This window comes from Poromitra crassiceps, assembly GCF_964638095.1.
Source record: "Poromitra crassiceps genome assembly, chromosome: 5".
Taxonomy (NCBI): domain Eukaryota; kingdom Metazoa; phylum Chordata; class Actinopteri; order Beryciformes; family Melamphaidae; genus Poromitra; species Poromitra crassiceps.
In genome coordinates, this window is record NC_139642.1 from 56,420,006 (window position 1) to 56,441,500 (window position 21,495).

Sequence of the window (21,495 nt, forward strand, 5' to 3'; positions counted from 1 at the left end):
TGCCTCTTGTAATTTCCTAATCAAAACATTTCTTTCAGGGGATGCATAACTACCCGTCCAACCCTAGAACCTAAGATCATTTTTTAAGCAATAAACCTTTTTCACAGGAGCCATGTTGTGTCTAAAAGGCAGGAAGTAATACAGGTGCAAGCAGAAAATTAATGAGGGTCCAATTCATTTACTGTAGGTGTTTCAGTGCTTGACCCTCATTAATGTCAAACTAGGGGGTTTTCATGATTCTGAATCATTTGTTTTACCACTCCTTGTCATGAAAATGGCCACGCCCACTTTTCCTGCTCGCCCTGAACAATCTTTTTCTGTGAAAATAAATATTTACATGTTGGAAATCATCTTTTCAATGGTTTTTGGCCTACAATGCTGCACAGTACATGCTCTCTGCTGCACAGTACATGGTCTCTGTGACTACAATGCTGCACAGTACATGGTCTCTGTGACTACAATGCTGCACAGTACATGGTCTCTGTGACTACAATGCTGCACAGTACATGGTCTATGTGACTACAATGCTGCACAGTACATGGTCTATGTGACTACAATGCTGCACAGTACATGGTCTATGTGACTACAATGCTGCACAGTACATGGTCTATGTGACTACAATGCTGCACAGTACATGGTCTCTCTTTGACTACAATGCTGCACAGTACATGGTCTCTCTTTGACTACAATGATGCACAGTACATGGTCTATGTGACTACAATGCTGCACAGTACATGGTCTCTCTTTGACTACAATGCTGCACAGTACATGGTCTCTGTGACTACAATGCTGCACAGTACATGGTCTCTGTGCTGCACAGTACATGGTCTGTCTGTGACTACAATGCTGCACAGTACATGGTCTATGTGACTACAATGCTGCACAGTACATGGTCTCTGTGACTACAATGCTGCGCAGCACATGGTCTCTCTGTGACTACAATGCTGCACAGTACATGGTGTCTGTGACTACAATGCTTCACAGTACATGGTCTCTGTGACTACAATGCTGCGCAGCACATGGTCTCTCTGTGACTACAATGCTGCACAGTACATGGTGTCTGTGACTACAATGCTGCACAGTACATGGTCTCTCTGTGATGCTGCACAGTACATGGTGTCTGTGACTACAATGCTGCACAGTACATGGTGTCTGTGACTACAATGCTGCACAGTACATGGTCTCTGTGACTACAATGCTGCACAGTACATGGTCTCTGTGACTACAATGCTGCACAGTACATGGTCTCTGTGACTACAATGATGCACAGTACATGGTCTCTGTGACTACAATGCTGCACAGTACATGGTGTCTGTGACTACAATGCTGCACAGTACATGGTCTCTCTGTGACTACAATGCTGCACAGTACATGGTCTCTGTGACTACAATGCTGCACAGTACATGGTCTATGTGACTACAATGCTGCACAGTACATGGTCTCTCTTTGACTACAATGCTGCACAGTACATGGTCTCTCTGTGACTACAATGCTGCACAGTACATGGTCTATGTGACTACAATGCTGCACAGTACATGGTCTATGTGACTACAATGCTGCACAGTACATGGTCTCTCTTTGACTACAATGCTGCACAGTACATGGTCTCTCTTTGACTACAATGATGCACAGTACATGGTCTATGTGACTACAATGCTGCACATTACATGGTCTCTCTTTGACTACAATGCTGCACAGTACATGGTCTCTGTGACTACAATGCTGCACAGTACATGGTCTCTGTGCTGCACAGTACATGGTCTCTCTGTGACTACAATGCTGCACAGTACATGGTCTATGTGACTACAATACTGCACAGTACATGGTCTCTGTGACTACAATACTGCACAGTACATGGTCTCTGTGACTACAATGCTGCACAGTACATGGTCTCTCTGTGACTACAATGCTGCACAGTACATGGTCTCTGTGACTACAATGCTGCACAGTACATGGTGTCTGTGACTACAATGCTGCACAGTACATGGTCTCTCTGTGATGCTGCACAGTACATGGTCTCTCTGTGACTACAATGCTGCACAGTACATGGTGTCTGTGACTACAATGCTACACAGTACATGGTCTCTGTGACTACAATGCTGCACAGTACATGGTCTCTGTGACTACAATGATGCACAGTACATGGTGTCTGTGACTACAATGCTGCACAGTACATGGTCTCTGTGACTACAATGCTGCACAGTACATGGTCTCTGTGACTACAATGCTGCACAGTACATGGTGTCTGTGACTACAATGCTGCACAGTACATGGTCTCTCTGTGATGCTGCACAGTACATGGTCTCTCTGTGACTACAATGCTGCACAGTACATGGTCTCTGTGACTACAATGATGCACAGTACATGGTGTCTGTGACTACAATGCTGCACAGTACATGGTCTCTGTGACTACAATGCTGCACAGTACATGGTCTCTGTGACTACAATGCTGCACAGTACATGGTCTCTGTGACTACAATGCTGCACAGTACATGGTATCTCTGTGGCTTACAATAGCCGAAATATTCCTGCTTCAGCCATTATCACACACATGGTTGTAAATACAGTCTAGGTAGGCATGCAGCCAGGGGGAGAGGCCACGTAAGCTGCACTCTGCAAGTGTAGAGGGTTGGAAAATGGCCTTTATGAAAAGTAACGTAAATAACTTACACCCCCTTATTTTTTTATATAAATCATTTAAATCGCTAGCTACTTTATAAGTTGGCTCTCCATACATTCTTTTTAGATTTTGTCTCAAATGCTATTACTTCTTGTGACAGCAGGTGTCGCTGTAATACCAGGTTCAGTAGGAAACAACCAACTCAACGCTGTGTCAGTGACGTCAGGCAAGTCAGAGGTCAGACACCGAAATAAACATGGCGTCCGTTGGTTGAACACTGATTCTTGTCCCGTTTCTTACTGCTCCGCAGCCATCCAGGACTGCGAAGCTAAATAGCTATTGGCCCAGGTACCCCTAGACCTGAGGCCGGTAACAACTGGGGGCTCGTCCGGCGATCCAGCTGAGAACGCCACCACTGCAACTGCGATATCCTGTTTCCAGAGCTTCAGGGAAGGCTGCCTCCACAGCGTCATCCAGAGAGCCACGGCTTCAGGGAATCCAGTCACGATGGCTTCTTCAGATTCTCGGCTACTGATCTGGAAACTGCAGAAGAACTTGCCAGCTTTAAGTTTCAGTCAACTGCAAACTGTGGTACGCGAAATCGGTAATGAACAAAAGAAAGAGATCGATACATCCACCACAACTGAACCCGAACTGTTCGATGTGATTGTCGATTTCATAAGGAGTGACAAGCTCAAGGAATTGGAAGATGAAGGCATGTCTTGCCTGCTGCTTCTCCATGATCTGGTGGAGATCTTGTTAGCTGCTGCGAACACTGCTCACACGGAAGATGGCACGGACACTGCTCAGAAGGAAAACGTTTCGGACACTCCTCACGCGGAAGACGGGTCGGAGGACAGGGTGGAAATCGAAGATGCTGACTCCCAGCATAAATCTCCATCCCCACCGACACGGTCATCGCCAGTCATCTCAGCCAGGTCTACTACTCCAGTCAGTGTGAATAAGGGTGTTCGAGTCAGCACATCTTCGTATGGTTCTGATCAGGTAGTAAGACTCACTGACGTTGCAGGTTTGTTACCCCGTAGAGAGTTTAAGATCCATGGCGGTCAACTATCTGATTCAGGGTCTGAAATTCCGTACAACAGTATCTGCAAACAAATCAATGAGGGTCTTAAAGAAGGTTTCAGTGAATCTGAGGTTATCAGAACAGTGATAAAAGTAACTAAACCAGGTAACTTCAGAGAAATGCTAACCAACAAAGATGACCTCACAGTAGATGAGTTACAACGGTTTCTCAGATCTCACATCAGGGAGAAAAGTAGCACAGAACTCTTCCACGAATTGAGTAATGCTAAACAGCAGGAGAAAGAGACCTCACAGCAATTCATGTATCGTATTATGGGTCTCAAACAGCGTGTTCTATCAGCCTCACAACATAGCGATAGTGAATTTAGTTATGACAAAAGGCTGGTACAGGGTACATTCCTCCATACGCTTTACCAAGGTTTAACTGAAAGAAATAGCCACATCAGGAGTGATCTTAAACCTCACCTCAGAGACTTACAGGTGACCGATGATTTTTTGTTGGATCAAATCACTAAGTCTGCTAGTGAAGAGGCCGACAGGCTCAAACGCCTTGGCACTGTAACTAAATCTAAACCAGCAATCGTTAGCTCCGCTCAGCAGGGTGACAACAGACCAGTTGACCAGACAAAGCTGACTGAAGTTAACTGTAACATACAAGCTAATCAGACTGCTATCATGGAATTGACGGCGCAGGTGTCGACATTGACAAAACACTTGACTAAACTGACTACAAAAGCCGACAGTGAGACTCCCCAAGATCTTTGGCAACCCCAGAGAAGCACCCAGACTGGGAGGACTGATACCAAAGGCCGTTGTGCTCAATGCGTGCAACAGGGAACTATGTCATGCCCCCACTGCTTTCGCTGCGGTCAGGCGGGACATCGAGCTGTCGGATGCCTGAAAAGACAATGGTCGGGAAACGGAGCGCAGTCACTGGAGAGGGACAGCCACTGACTGAGACAACTGCAACGTCCCCTGTAAAAGTAAATTCCATTCAAACCGAGAAACCACTGACAGTGAATGCTCAACCCAAAACAAGAAAAAAACGTGTTGCCCAACTCATTGGAAAACGGTGCACGGTTTCTTGTGCCATCAACGGGGTCCCAGTGCAGATGCTTTTTGACTCAGGAGCTCAGGTAACGATAGTTGGGAGAGAGTGGGTAGATAAGAAGTTACCAAATGTCACGATCCAACCCCTTGAGAGTTTGCTAGCCGACAAACCTTTAGAGGTCACTGCAGCTAATGGTACCGATGTCCCATTTGATGGCTGGATAGATGTAACTCTAGAGATAGTGAGTGTAAACCATGGGAGTGTAGCAGTGCAGGTTCCCATGTTAGTAGGCCAAAGTTGTGTCAGCTTTCCACTATTGGGGTCAAATGTTATTGCAGAGATAATCAAAGGGAATGAGCAGACAGACAGCATGGATATTAGCTTACTGCTAAAAGAAGCGTTAAGTGTTAGTGAAAATACAGTCAAGGCCATAGTGTCTATTCTCAGTGCAACTGTATCAGACGAAGAAGCTCCTCAGTATGATGTCAGGTCAGGGAAGAAAGGGCTTACAATTTCTGCAGGTCAAATAGGTGAGGTGAAGTGCAGAGTGAGGGCATGGCCAGCAGGGGGGTCAATGTTGTATGAGCCAGCTATAGACAGCCACTGCCCAGAAGGTTTAGAGCTGTTCGCTGCTCTTGTGGATGTCCCCAGGGGTTCATCCAAAGTTGTCAGTATCCCGATCCAGAATGTTACCAAACATGACATTTTCCTGTCAGGGAGAACAGAACTAGGCACACTCCAGGAAGTTGCTGATGTGAAACCACTTACCTGCCCTCTGCAAAATGATATACCAGTCAAACCGTCCATGAAAGCTGAAACCTGCTCTGCTCACCTACGCTCTGAAAAGCAAACCCAACAGTTAAATGACAATCAAACTCCTTCAGTCAATGAGAAATGGCACCCACCCGTTGATTTGTCACACTTAGAGGAAAATGAGCAAGACACAATAAGGAAAATGCTGTACGAAGAGTCTGATATTTTTGCCAAAGAAGATAGTGATATTGGCTGCATCCAAAACCTGAAAGTCAAAATCAGTTTAAAAGATGAAATACCTGTACAGAAGTGCTACAATGCAATCCCAAAGCCTTTATACAGAGAAGTAAAAGAATACGTACAGAATTTGCTCAATCAAGGATGGATAAGGAAGTCAAAATCACCATACTCATCTCCTGTGGTATGCGTGCGAAAAAAAGACAGCAGCCTAAGGTTGTGTGTCGACTTCAGAGAACTAAATCGGAAAACCATCCCTGACCGACACCCCTTGCCACGCATCCAACACCTACTGGACAACCTTGGAGGCTACACCTGGTTTTCAATACTTGACCAGGGGAGTGCCTATCACCAGGGCTTTGTGGAGGAAAGTTCACAACACCTCACTGCATTTAACACTCCTTGGGGCTTGTATGAGTGGGTGCGACTCCCATTCGGCCTCACAAATGCACCTGCAGCATTTCAGAGATGCATGGAGGGAGTTTTAGAAGGGTTGAGGGATGAGTGTTGTTCGCCATACCTAGACGATGTGCTATGCTACTCAACAACTTTTGATAGTCACATAGAGTCACTACGACAGGTGTTTGGGCGAATGAGGGAACACGGTATCAAACTGCGCGCTAAGAAATGTGAACTTTTCAAACAGCAGGTTAGATACATAGGCCGTGTAGTGTCAAATGAAGGAGTCCAAATAGACCCCAAAGATTTGGAAGCAGTAGTACACCTGAAAGAGAGGGAGCCCAAGACAGTGGGGGAGGTTAGATCTTTAATAGGGTTCTTAAGCTACTACCGCTCTTACATCCAAGACTTTGCTAGAATAGCCAGACCCCTTTTTGAGCTTGCAAATGGCCCAAATGAATCCAATCAAACTAGTCGATCCAAGGCTACCAAGGGCAGAACTCGAACTACAAACAATGGTCAGCTGCCATCTAAGACACCTGTTCAGTGGACTCCAGAGCACAGTGCAGTAGTCTCCAGGTTTGTGGATATACTAACCAGTTCTCCTATACTAGGCTATCCGGACTGTGATCTGCCGTTTATTCTGCACACCGATGCCTCAAACGAAGGTCTCGGGGCTGTGCTCTACCAACAGCAGGAAGGTAAACTACGGGTCATAGGCTATGGTTCCCGAGCACTCACTCCAGCCGAAAAGAACTATCATTTGCATTCGGGCAAGTTGGAGTTTCTCGCGCTGAAGTGGGCGATCTGTGAAAAATTCAGAGACTATCTCTACTATGCCCCTACCTTCACAGTATATACTGACAACAACCCACTGACGTATATACTGAGTACAGCAAAGCTCAATGCAGTCGGCCACCGCTGGGTTGGCGAGTTGGCAGACTTTCATTTTGACATTAAGTACAGGCCAGGGAAAATGAATGCCGATGCTGACACACTGTCGCGTTATCCCATCAAGTTCCATGAGCGCATCGGTGAGTACACAGAAATGGTACCCACAGATTTAGTAACAGCTGTCTGGCAAGGGGACAAGGCAGTGGAGAAAGAGGCTGCGCCATGGGCCGCAGCATTGGTCCTCAACTCAACACCTGATGATGACCCACCACATAGTACTGCACCTGTTTTCACTCCCGAGGACATCCGAACTGCACAGAAAAATGACTCTTCCATCAATGAGGTCATAACACTGAAAAAGAGAGGATGGATCCCAAATGACAAGGATAAAAGACAAATGTCACATGAAACAAGGAGACTAGTACATGAATGGAACAAACTAAAACTTGACAAAGGAATTCTCTATCGACATGCTGCTCAGAGGAAACAGTTGGTTCTCCCCACTGAACTGAAACAAATGGTGCTTAAGAACTTGCATGATGATATGGGACATGTTGGTGCGGACAAAGTAATTCACCTGGCAAGAGAGAGGTTCTTTTGGCCTTTTATGCAGAAGGAAATAGAGGATTACGTGATAAGAGGATGTGCTTGCATTAAGCAGAAGCGGCCTTGTGTCCCGAACAAAGCACCCATGGGTTCAATAACATCCAGCGCCCCATTCGAGTTTGTTTCAGTGGACTACCTCCACCTTGAGCGAAGCAAAGGAGGGTATGAATACATACTGGTCCTAGTTGATCATTTCACCCGCTTTGCCCAAGCGTACCCCACCAAAAACAAATCAGGGAAGACAGCGGCAGAGAAAATATTCCAGGATTTCATCCCTAGATTCGGTTACCCTGAAAAATTGCATCACGATCAGGGGCGGGAGTTTGAGAATGCACTGTTTCAGAGACTCCAACAACTGGCTGGTATAGCTCACTCTCGTACCACCCCATACCACCCGCAGGGGAATCCTGTTGAGAGACTGAACAGAACAATTCTCCAACTGCTTCGGACTCTGGAGGAACAGAAAAAGTCTGACTGGAAAGAACATCTGCCTCACATGGTGCATGCGTACAACTGCACTACCCATGAAGCTACGGGATACTCACCATTCTTTCTCTTATATGGAAGAGCCCCACGCTTGCCAATCGACTTGCTCTTTGACCTGAAACCTGAACAAGAGACCTCAGACAGACAAATGTTTGCACAAAAATGGGCAAGTAGGATGCGGGAGGCATACCAGATTGCCTCAGAAAATAGTAAAAAATCATCAGCAAAGGGAAAAAGACAATATGACAAAGGTGTGAAAGGTGCCACACTCCAACCAGGAGACAGGGTACTCGTGCGGAACCTCTCTGAAAGAGGCGGCCCCGGCAAACTCCGTGCCTACTGGGAGGAGAGAGTCCACCGTGTCATTGAGAGAATTGGTGAAGGACCTGTGTATAAAGTGCAAGCTGAGATTGGAAACAAAGTCATCCGGGTTCTCCATCGAAACCTCTTGCTGCCAGTGAATGCATTACCGCTGGAAGAGAATGGAGTGGAACCTGAAAAAAAGAAACGAACAAAGCAGAGAGACTCACCTTGGGAAGATCCTGGAAGGAAACCTGTAAAAAGGAGACAAACAAGACAGACAACAAACAACAGTGAGATGAGAGGACAGGACTCTTATGAATCTGACGAAGAAGAGGACTCATATAGCCCCCGTCCCATACCAGTGTATAGGATGACTCCTATTAGACCTCATACTCACCCAGAATCGCAGCACCCACTGAACCCTTCTGCTCATGAATTTCAACCTGTGAGAAATGTATCAGCTGACAAAGAGCTAGTTAGAGAGGAAGAACCAGCTCACATGCAAGACCCAGCTCACATGCAAGAACCAGCTCGCATGCAAGAACCAGCTCACATGCAAGAACCAGCTCACATGCAAGAACCAGCTCGCATGCAAGAACCAGCTCACAGGCCAACACAGCAACAAAAACAAACAGTTTTACAAGGGGTGGGCGATACAGAAACAAATCAGGAAGGACATGAGATCCAAATGGAACACCGGGAAATAGTGGAGGAACCTGAACCAGAGTCCCCGCGTGAACAAACTGTAAGGAGATCCTCGCGTGCACCACAACCCAGAGGAATGTTCACTTATAACAGTTTAGGACAACCTTCATACCAACCTTTCATGCCTGGAGTCAACTCTGTGTTCCCGGGTGTACCATACCTCATGTCAAGTCCTGGGATGCCAAGACTAGTCTTCCCAGACACTAACTTTGTGCCAAGACCAGTAGTCTGGTCATACTAGACTGAGGACTGAAACTTGATTTAAAACACTTGACAGACTCTTTAGATAGTAATGACTCTTCTGAAACTCTTCTTTAACTCATGACGGTGACGACTTATTGTAGCTCCAGATGTCAGGAGACATCTTTAAAAGTAGGGGAGAGTGTAGAGGGTTGGAAAATGGCCTTTATGAAAAGTAACGTAAATAACTTACACCCCCTTATTTTTTTATATAAATCATTTAAATCGCTAGCTACTTTATAAGTTGGCTCTCCATACATTCTTTTTAGATTTTGTCTCAAATGCTATTACTTCTTGTGACAGCAGGTGTCGCTGTAATACCAGGTTCAGTAGGAAACAACCAACTCAACGCTGTGTCAGTGACGTCAGGCAAGTCAGAGGTCAGACACCGAAATAAACATGGCGTCCGTTGGTTGAACACTGATTCTTGTCCCGTTTCTTACTGCTCCGCAGCCATCCAGGACTGCGAAGCTAAATAGCTATTGGCCCAGGTACCCCTAGACCTGAGGCCGGTAACACAAGCGACCTGGGCACTTTGTTTTGGGCAAACAGCTGATACCGTGGGGAAGGTATGACGGCAAATCTTAGTGGTTTTGATACCGTGACGTTTTCAAACCACTTTATACCGCTGCATCCCTACTATTATGCATATGCGGCGCAGTGGTAGCGCTCTCACCTCGCACTCTCGCCTCACAGCAAGACGGTCCTGGTTTCGATTCCCGCCTGACACTGTGGGTATGCCTCCCCAACCAACCCCAACCAGGGTTAGCTCTAGCCAGGCTAGTCATTGTTAGCAATAACAGTTGAGAAGAACGCATTTCGCATACAAACACTGTAGCAACATATCCACAGATAGAAGTTGTGTTGTGTGATTTAATGAGACACAAATAAGACGGAAGTGCTAATAAATAGTATTTACTACAACTTTCACTATACTGTTGAAGCGCAGAGCTGCCATCATGGATTTTGAGGTCGGGGCTGGTAAGGCTCTCCCGAGATCGGTGTCGGGAATCAGAGGTCAGGTGACATGCTGACCTTTGAATGAACCCGGACATTCCTAATTCCCAATAATACAAATGGAACCAATTGGAGCATTTGAGAAGATTTCCCACTTTGGGCAAGAAGCCTTCCAGTCATAGTGGGATGAGCAAGTCCTGCAATGTTCAGCTGCTTGGTCTGGCTGAATGACGGTTTGAAATGTTGTTAGACTTGCTCCGCGGACGCACAGAAAACTCGCGGGACGGGTCGGGCGCATGGAAGGGGCGCGTGCTTTTCACCGATAGTAGAGCTACAGTACAACAGGATGTGGGGAAACTTCTCAAGCTGAGATCATGAAAGATGTATTGCATCACATGGAAATGAAAAGACGTATCCTTCCAGCAACAATCAAAGGCTTTTTAAGTAGCCTATGTTTTGGGGGCTTATATGCATTTTCACCTCTTTGCGATAGGCTACATCAAAATAACGTAGGCTAAATAACGTAACAAAGTAATGCGGACGTCTGGGTAGGACTTAAAGGCTCTTGTGTCCATTTATTGATGCAAATTATAGGCCCCGCCAACGTTTACAATCACACTGAATGCAATCATTAAATTTAGGCCTATATTAATTTAAAAAGAACATATATCCTATAAGGATCAATTCTAATCAATTGCATTGGGCAATTTCCTACATAATAGCCTACATTTAAGAGAATATGAATGAACGAATGAATGAATGAATCAAGCAATTCATTTGGAAGTTAATTGGTCATAGGCCACTTTTAGGCTATTCGGGGGAATAACTATTAATTTAATAGTTACTCCTCCCAATAGCGGCATCTGTCTGCAACAATGCGCATGAAAGAGACATCTGCCAGTGTTTAGTTTTGGTTTGGTCCCCCCCCCCCCCCCCCCCCCCCCACACACACACACACACACACACACATGTGCGCGCGCACATGCATACGCACACACACACACACACACACACACACACACACACACACATGTGCGCGCGCACACACGCACACACACACCTTATTCAATTTATTACTGTATGCTATATGGTTAACGACACCCATTATTTCTGTAATAGCAAATATATGTATTTGTTGTGCCATTAGTTCTGTTTATAGGATAAAGGTTAAGTACTGTAATAACTTACATTTCTCTTGATGATGGACATCCTTTTAGGTAGATCTCTTATGTAGAAACCCAGTCTAGTTCCCCTGGGTAACCTGTAGAATGACTTCTTTATCCTTAATTCCTTGTTGAAAGAAAAGGTTTTGTCAAAAAGTTGTTGACTGGAACATCAGAGTATCTCACAGTAGGACAGTCCATCAGGCATAAAAAAAATTGTCTTATTTTGCTCCTCTCCCAGCAAAAATGCATTTCTTTCATTAAGATTGAGTAAATAAGTTCCTCTGTGTGTGTAAGTTAAGTTAAGTTAAGTTTCATTGTGAAAATCCCTGTCAAGATTCACCAGGCTGTAAACTAAAGATGGCTATGAGATTTTGTCCTGTCAGTGTAGAGGAGGAGGGGGAGCAGGGGAGGGGAAAGGGAGGAGGAAGATGTCTAAAGTGTGAATTTCTTTCCAAACCCTTTAACTTGACATCAAGGCAAAGGCCGGCTACTTTCATCTCAAATATAAGATTTGAATTGGTTAACATCTTTTGGATTTTATTTTTTATTCAGAAATATAGCTTCCCAGAGTAGCCTATAGTATTATCATGAAGACTTACAGTATCCAATCATGCTCCCGGGGAGAGAGACAGACAGACAGACAGACAGACAGACAGACAGACAGACAGACAGACAGACAAAGAGAGAGACATTGTGCAAATTGTTTCTTGTTTCTGATTTATATTTCCCTCATTGGATCTGAATGATCCAAATGTACAGTTTGTTGTCATGTTAATAAGTGATGAATTAGAAGAGAAAAGTCTGAGAAGATAAAAATCTGCATTTTCATCTTATATTTCAGAAAGCACATTAAACCTTCACAATAAAAAAAAAGTTGAAATGTACATAGTTGGCATTTGTAATATAAATAATAGGCTAATCATGTAGACCTATTATTAATTATACATTTAAAAATACGGACAATTATTTGAAATTGTAGCCTTACTTGAACACCCCTGGTCCATACAAACTATCATGTTTGGCACTCCTATGCAGGTGAAGCTGTGCATTAGCTGGGAAATTCTGTTTGTTCTTTGCATTATGAGTCCGAGTCACTGCATATTTCTGGATGCATTTCGGTGTGCATGCTATACCTCAAGCTATCTGTCGTGTTTACAGCCCGCTCATGTTTTACTTACCCTATAATTACTGCGAACAGTCCGTAATCTGTTGCGTGTTCTCTAAATGCAGTAGGCTAATTGTAGGACACTGTTGAGATTTATTTTAAATCTCAATGAGGCTTTTTGTGTTTAAATGTTAATTAAACAAGCACCAATCACATTTGTTTTGTCCCGTAATGACGTTACTGTACGAAATATTTTTTTTATTGTGTGGTTTAATAGCAAGGGAAGCTGGAGGTAGGGGTGCTGAGGGGGCTGCAGCACCCCCTGCTGGCGGGGGGGGGGGGGGGGGGGGGGGGGCTGTAACTGCAAGTCTAAAAGGCTACTCCTTGAGGACGCTGGCGTCCGTGGCTGACATTATTGTCTTTCAGAGGCTGTAGCGATCTCATTTTTAAAGCCACAGTGAAGATACTGATATTGTAGGAAACCTAAAGCCCTAAAGCATCCATTGCTACTAGGGGTGTCACGATACACTCAGTTCACGATACAATACGTATCACGATACTGGGTTCACGATAACGATACGATACGATACGATTTTAACAATATTTTTTTAAACTTGAATAATGACAATATATGACTGGAAAAGTAGTATTTTATTTGAAATGCACAAATACAAAACATGCTGTTGTGGGAAATTGTTATTACAATAACAACTAGAAAAAGCATGAGATTGGAGATAAGGCTTATCTTGAAATAGAATGAGTTACACCGTCACTTAGATTTACTTTGAACTAAAAGGTTTCTCAGCAGTATAAATTCTCATTATGCATCTTCAGTTTTTCTTCAAACTCAAACAACAAGACTTTTCTTAATCTATTTTTTATGCATCTTCAGTTTTTCCTGTCAAGTAAACAGTTTTGCCAGAAACTCAATTGAATGGTTTCTCTCCTGTATAACTTCTCATGTGTCTCTTCAGAGACTTGTTCAACTGAACTACTTTCCACACATTGAACTTCAACAAACAAAGACGTTTCTTAGTCTATTAAAAAAAAAAAAAAAAAAAAAAAAAAAATTGCGATATGAGATTTCATCTCAACGATACATATCGTGACGTTTTACTATCGCGAAATTTCGTGGGACGATATATTGTGACACCCCTAATTGCTACCAAGCCTGTTGTGTTAGCTTGTTGGCAAAGGGCTAAATAATGCTCCAAATTCAGGCAACATTTTGGTGAGGGGAAAAAATGACATGGCCATTTTCAAAGGGGTCACATGACCACTCACCTTAAGATATCTGAATGAAAATGGATTGTATGGCTACACACGAGTCTCCCCCAGGGTGGCATTTACACAGAGGCCATGAAGGCAATGCCCTCTGTGCTATGCAGTGCTGCTGCATAGCACAATACAATCAGTCCAACTTGAATTGTCTAACATCTCACTGCAGTGAGATGTTACATGACAGTGTTGTTTTGCAAAATTATATTTTGCACGAAATCAAATCTTTTGAATTTACTACATGATTGATTGATTTCTTTATTTACGTGTCACACACCAACGGTGCCTATGAGGGGTTGGGCTTATGAGACACACTCTCAATTTATTCAGCACCGACCCCAAGGCTCTACCAGCAGATTCAGAAAGGGAATTAATACCAGATTCAAAACTCATATATTCATCAAAGATAAAACCAAGATGGTTGTACTGGTCAGCATAAGACAGAGGGAGTGCACCAAAACGAAAATTATAAGTACTTCTCTGCACACCTTTCTTTCTAAAATGGACAATCTGGGTCTTCCCTTGATTAATTGTTCATCTCCATTTAAAGCACCAAGTGTTAACAATATTTAACATATCCTGGAGATCATCTTCTGATTCGGCCAGGAGGACAATATCGTCTGCGTATAACAAAATACCCAGGACTGTGTCGTCCACCTTAATACCAGGATTAGCATCTTTAATCAGAAGGGCTAAATCATTAAGAAAAAGGGCAAATAAAGTAGGTGAAACTACGTCCTCCTGTTTCACCCCAAAGGGGGTTGGGAACCAGCCCGTTCTGAAGTCGTTTACATGAACACAAGCTATTGGAGCTCGGTAAAGAGCTTTAATGGCATCATAGAGTCTTCCATCAATTTCCGATTGAATTAAATTTCCGATTGAACTAACTCAATTTGCATAGTGGCTCAGTGGTTTACAGCATTTCCTCCCTAGGTGGGTTCCAAGTCCGTTCTTTGCATGTGTTTACTATTCACTCACTGTAAACTACTCCTGTAATCCCAAAGTTGGATGCATAGGAACATTTGAAAATAAAATTCTTCTTCTTCTTCTCGAATGGAAGCTTGCATACTTGGAGTTGCATTGCTGCCATCTTCTGGAGTTACAGTGTAGTTAGCTCAGTGTTCTGCGCTCCGAAGGTAGCTAATCAATCATCTCCTGCCCTGCCCTCTATAGCACCACACTGCATTACATTCTTCAGCCCTGATCCTGTTATCCCCCATCTCCCCCTCTCCTCCATCATGCCCTTCCTTTCCAACCTGTATTGCTGTTGATGATAGCATGCTTCACTGTTTCTGCCACCTGACAATGTTCACAAAGACAGGTTGGATGTTTCCCCCATGCTGTGTATTGCCTGTCCTATTCTCAATCTTGTTATTATGACCTCTTGTCTTCTGTTTCCTCCCCTGTTTCTTACACTACTTCTGTATCAAATGCAAATGTCTCCCGGTTCTCTCCTGATCCCAGTGCTGTTGCATTCTTTATTAATATTTGCCCTCCCTCTGATTTTGATATCTTAATATTGATTTCAACAATTCCCTTTTTGACTGCTTCTTTTGCAAACGTATCTGCTCTCTTATTTCCCAGGATAATGTGAATGTGCTGGGACCTACATGGATGTGACATTTCCCCCTTTGCCTATAACCATCCTTAAATTAGACAAACAAGATTGCATAAAGCAGATCCTGATGGTTTCTGCAGTATAGGTACCTGTAGGTCTTAATTTGCGACGGCAGACAAAGAATCTATTCATATTTTGCTGCATGTACCCTGTTCAATCCATTCTAATGCCATCAATATGGCAAACAATTTAACAGCTGAGCATACACACTCAAAAAATCAGTTCTCTTGCTAATTCCCACTTGGTAACTACAGTTTTGTCTTGAACCCTACTTATATTATCCGGCAATAATATTGGTATAACTGTTGATGATGATGTCAAGAATTATGATTATTTTGCCGAAAGACGCATTCTGAAGGAATGGAAGTCGTCCTCTTCACCTTCTTTTCGGGTATGGCTGATGGACATGATCTCTGTTATACAGATGGAGAGACTCAGGTTCCTGAGAGCCAACTTGCTCAAAAGATTCTCGATTATATGGGACCCGTTTTTGGCCTATTTTGATGTGGTTAAGAATGACTGATGTTAGGACGGCGGGTGACTCGCCCGGTTGGTTTCCTATGGACCCCTTGCTTGGGATTCCATGCACAATGTCTCTTACGGCCCGGCCACATCTACGCGTCGTTTGACGCAGGCTGACGCTTGGCAGTATTGACGCTCAACGCTTGGTGGGCGTGGAAATGCTGCTAGATTTACTTTGCTTCTTTGAAAATTTGTGGTAGAGAGGAAGTGGAAGAGGACAGGAAGGGTAGGATAGGTCTTAGGACGAGCTCAATTGGCTAGCTTTATACTTTGTCAAACTCCACCCCGCCCCCTCTGTTGCCCACTGTCGCTTCACAAGCCTGCTACGCGTCGTCTGGTCTCCCAGCATGCTTCGCGAGGCGTCGAGCAGCATGTTCAATACAAAGTGGATGGGCAGCAGCGTCAGCACGCGTCAAACGGCGCGTAGATGTGGCCGGGCCGTTACAAGCACATAGACACACCTAGACGGCTGGTAGCATCAAGTTGTAATGTTCAATGCCGATAATGTATGTATGTTTTTTTCCCCTTTTCTTCTCTTGTCTTGTGTCTGAGCCTGTTCATCTGTCTTGTTCATGTAATGTAAAATATATATATATATATATATGATTATTTTAAATTCTGACATGTATTCAATGTCGCGATTCAGACCGGGACAAAAACAAAACACACACACACACAAAATCCTTTGGGGCCGAAACCGCTGTATGCGGCCTCGCCCGCAGCTCGCCTGCTGCGTGGCCTCGCCTGCTCTATTGGCATGCGCAGTGCACAATCGCCTGCACTATTCAAAGCTTACTAAGCGGGTTTCAGGAGCAGGGCCACACCTCAGCCACGCCTCCTATAGGGCTACGCATCCCCAGGCGTGACCAATCTAATTTACCTATATATGATGACCTAATCCTTCCGCATTCAGTAGTATCAAACACCTATAGGACAAGCAATGAGAGGGTTTATGAATCCAGATTGTGTTGCAAATCTTCACTTTCAAGAAGATGTAGAAAGAGGCCCCAAAATGTGTAAAACACTGGCGCCGGAACAAGGGGGACATGGGGACATTTTTTAAATCTGAGGGGGCAACTGCCCCTGACGCTTAGAGCCCACTTTACACTGTTTACACAGCCTGTGATGCTTGTTAAAGCCGTGATCATTGTGGGATTATTACACCTGAGACAGACAGACCCGGGGATCAAGTTACAGAGAGCCCACTTTACACTGTTTACACAGCCTGTGACACTTGAGCCGTTTTCCCACATGCGTACCGGAAAATTACCTGTAAGTCAATATCGGACATTTCCCTTCACACTTCGGCTCTCGCATATGGGAATCTAGCAGCTAAATTGCCTGTATGTTGGGGGGCGGGGCGGCACTGCAGAGCGGGTGGGGAGTGACGTGTCGGCAAAACTCTTGATGATGAAATAAGTTTGCTTGTTTATCCGTTCACCTGCGTCGCGTTGAAGCACTTTTTACAGACTGGCTTCGTTTGATGTGTCCGGGCTTGCCTTCGCTGTCGGCAACGTAAGCAAAATACTTCCACATTTCGCTTCGTGCATTTGCTTCGTCTGTGTCCCTGTCGGGCTGTGCCTGTGACTGAAGGAGGAGGACTGAACGACTGTGGCCAGAGAGCGAGCAGGCAGCAGAGAGGAGAGATCACAAGATAATTTTGCCAGTTTGCTTTAATGTGCGCGAATGATTAGATTATGCCCGCTGGAACATTAAGCAACGTGTGTACACCTCGCCCATGCCGGCAAATGACTGGACCCGTTCTACACTTGCGCCTGCACGCGCATACCGCTCTTCTGACTGGCTCGAAACTGGTGAAATCTCCCCGATGACGGGGTCGCGCTTATACCGGCACGACGACTTTCTCACATGCAGGCAATAGACCACGTTCCGGTCATTTAGCGGTACAAAGCGCATGTGGGAAAACGGCTTTGTTAAAGCCGTGGGATTATGACACCTGAGAGACAGACAGACCCAGACTCTGTACTGCACTCACTGTCATTGGCTGCTGCTATAATCGTATACGGTTATTGTTATTTTATTTTTGTGTTGCGATGACAAGTTTTGCACTGTGTTTCGAAGTGGTAATAATAATAATAATAATAATAATAAGTTCAGTGTTTCTGCCTGTGTTGCTGTCTGTTGTAGTGTAATTGTAAAATTACCTAAAGGGAGAGCAGGTCACCAAGTGAGTGAGAAAAGGAGAAAATACTGAATAATGACATCACTACAGTATAATCCTAATGTTAATTTAAAATTAGATATTCCTCTAAAAATGGCTAAAAATCATCCAGACATTAAAAAAAAACGTCATTTTTTTCTTGCCAAAAAAAAGAATTTGGAAAAAAAAAAATCTTTTTTTTTTTTTTTTTTTGACAAAAAAAATAAAAATGTCCCCCTAATTGCAAACTCGTTCCGGCGCCACTGGTGTAAAAATGTATCAAGTTTATACGTTTGAGACTATATGTTAGTTTTTCCAGAGCAAGACAGGATGATAGTTCTTTAAGCCAGTGGCTGATGTGAGGACATGATACATTCTTCAAGTACATAGCTATGAGAAGTTTTGTGTGTATTAAGCAGAAATCAACCATTCTGATGTCAGGCTCCCTCAAATATAGATTTACAGGGTATATAGGCCCAACGTCTGTATCTTTGTTTTCACATTCCCAAATACAATGGGAAAGGGTTCCTTTATGAGTTTGGCATTTGACACAAGTGTCAGCGGGGTGTCTGGATTAAATATAGGCCTAGCCCTAGTTATACAAATTGAATAGGCTAGTCAAAGTGAATTTCTCAGGTGTGAGATTAATAAAACTTATCGTATCTTATCTGATTTGATCTGATCTTATCGATTGGTATAGAGTGGGACTCATAGTGAAATAATCTGCTGTCGTCGGTTGGAAGGAAAACTGTTGACTCTCAGCCCATGGCAAACGGTTGTCAATTCGTGTCTTAACTTTACAACAGTAGACTTATTGGTCTAACATGGACGCCATCATTATGTTCTAAGGGAGGAGTCTGGCTGCATTACCTGATGATTAACCTGCACATTAATCATTGACACTATTGAGCCATCTTTAAACAGAGAGGGCAAATGGATCCGTTCTAGGTGACGTCATTAGCCCACTGTTTTGGCATTGGCATTTTGCAGATGCCAAATCTGTTGTGTGGAGACACGCCCAGCAACAAGAGCGCGACACTGACGGGCGCACCTGTGGCGCAGACGCACCTCCGCTTCTCATCACCACCGGTAAGAAAGCCTCTCAGAGGGATGTTTTTAATAGGCTATACTGTATGTTTCTAACAAGTAAAAAGGGAAAAGAGACGCAAATTACACCTGTTGCTTATCCCAACGTCGATTCATTATCTGGGCTCAAATTAAACGGTAATTAACAGCGCTGGAAGACCGCACTGTTGTAGCCTAATAGACTGTAGAATAAAACGTGGGAGACAAAATATAGCCTACTAGATCTACACCTGGATAAAGACATTTTTGTTTTGGCTCGACCGTAAAGTTGGTCAAATGTCATGCTCCTCTGGTTCTCCTTCTCCTCACCCCACTTGAAGTCTACTTCTTATAAAAGAGTGAAAAATAACGTTACAAAAGCATGTAGCTATTCTGCATGCAACCGGAATTATTATTATTTTCCTTTCATTTCGTTAAATTTTAAAGTAGGCGCCCCCTTGTGCAATTAAGAAAACATAGGCTATTTCGTTACATGGCGTTATTCAAAGCAGACTGCAGCTGGTTGGAGTATGGAGGCTCCGACTTGAGATTTCAGAACGGACACAACAATAACAGCGTGGGAATGCATTAGCCCACTGTTTATTTTATGTTTACATTTTTAGACATGATTGATCAAGGCTGCCTCTGTGATATATTAGTTTAGCATAATGATCAGCTGCTGAAAGCTGCTTGATAGGACAACAGATAAGTTAATCACAGCAGTGTACTCGTTGGATGTTAGCCTCTAGTGAGCAGTGGTGGATGAAATAGCCACCTGGAAGCCACACACGAGTAAAAGTTTCACCTTACTAGAAAATGACTGGTAGAAGGTAAAGTCACCTGGCTTGAATAGCCCATTATGTGAAAGACTAATTTACTGACATTAAATGTAGCCTACTTTATAGGCTATTGAAAGTAATACCGTGAATTTAAAGTGGCAGTTAATTTTAAGTTATGTTGCATAACCACGACCAACTGGAATGGAGTGCTGTCGATTGTGAACACAACAACTTGCAAGCTATAAACACTGAGTCACCAAACCTGCTTGCTTGCTTGCTTGCAGGCTACAGAATTTCTTATAATTGTAGGCTACTTTGTATGATGCTTTGTAGTGGGGTAAAAGTATACTTTTCATTTAGGAAATGTAGTGGAGTAAAAGTGAAAGTCAACAGAAATATAAATACTCAAGTAGCCCACAGAATGATACAGTACTAAAAAAAATATTATTACTTTGTTACTTTACACCACTGCTGGAGAACATCACCAGGGTAACTTGAAAGCACCGAGTTAATAAAGGACTTAAAGGAACACTCTGCCCATTTTCAACCAGCTTTGTATCATTAGAACATCACTAGTATATCAGAAAACTGTAAACTGTTTTGAAGTCTGTCATTTAATTTGACAGTTATTGGGTGTTAAACTGTCAAACTAGATGAATGATGAATAGTTTGACAGTTATTGAGAGTTGATTTGAGTTAATGAGTTATTAATTTGAGTTAGTGTGGACCAGTGATGTCACTGGTCCACACTTTAACACTCAATAACTGTCAAACTAAATGACAGACTTCAAAACAGTTTACAGTTTTCTGATATACTACTGATGTTCTAATGATACAAAGCTGGTTGAAAATGGGCGGAGTGTTCCTTTTAAGTATTGCTATTTAGAATGAACAACGGTAGACGTATTGGTCTAACACCGTGTTATACACCATCATTATGTTCTGAGGGAGGAGTCTGACTTTAAAGTAGCAAATGACTGAACCTCCGATGCATTCTCTATAATAGCTGTAGTGTTGTTTAAACACCGGCCAAAATTGAAGCGATGATGGAATTTTGGTGACTTTGTAGGATGTCCATCTGGTGGTCATCATAAATCGTTGCGTCCTACTGTACCATTAAAGTGCGCACTTACACTAAGTGCAGTTTATTATAGGCTACAATGATTTATGATGGCCCGATGGTGCTCAAGCGTCAGTGTGGGAGGGTGTGGGTGTGCCCCTCGCCCTAGGTGAGTCGTCTTTGGATTTTCATCATTATAATGAATTGAGAGAAACGAAAAGGAAAAAGGAATCCATTAGCTAGTAACCAAGGCCGTTTCTGGACATTTTGAGGCCTTATGTGACATCTTACAGTGCCCCCCCCCCCTCCCCTTTAGAAATTAACGAGGCCCAGAATGTTTTCTTTCATGGAGCTTATTTATGGCATTTCAGGATAAGTATAATTCATACCAAAATGACACCTACAAACACAACTCAAGATATACTCATTATCTATAGACCTTA

The 21,495-nt window shown here is 43.6% G+C and overlaps 1 protein-coding gene across 1 annotated transcript in view; it reads left to right on the forward strand.

The window, feature by feature from the left end:
• Positions 1–3,127: 3,127 nt before the first annotated feature.
• The window catches only part of LOC310776627 (uncharacterized protein), a gene marked incomplete at its 5' end in the record, with an annotated part of 44,101 nt that continues 25,733 nt past the window's right edge, over positions 3,128–21,495 (forward strand). Inside the window, 2 exons of the mRNA XM_083636802.1 lie at positions 3,128–3,625; positions 19,139–19,237. Of these exons, the coding sequence (XP_083492928.1) occupies positions 3,128–3,625; positions 19,139–19,237 (597 nt within the window). The remainder of the gene's footprint in view (positions 3,626–19,138; positions 19,238–21,495) is intronic.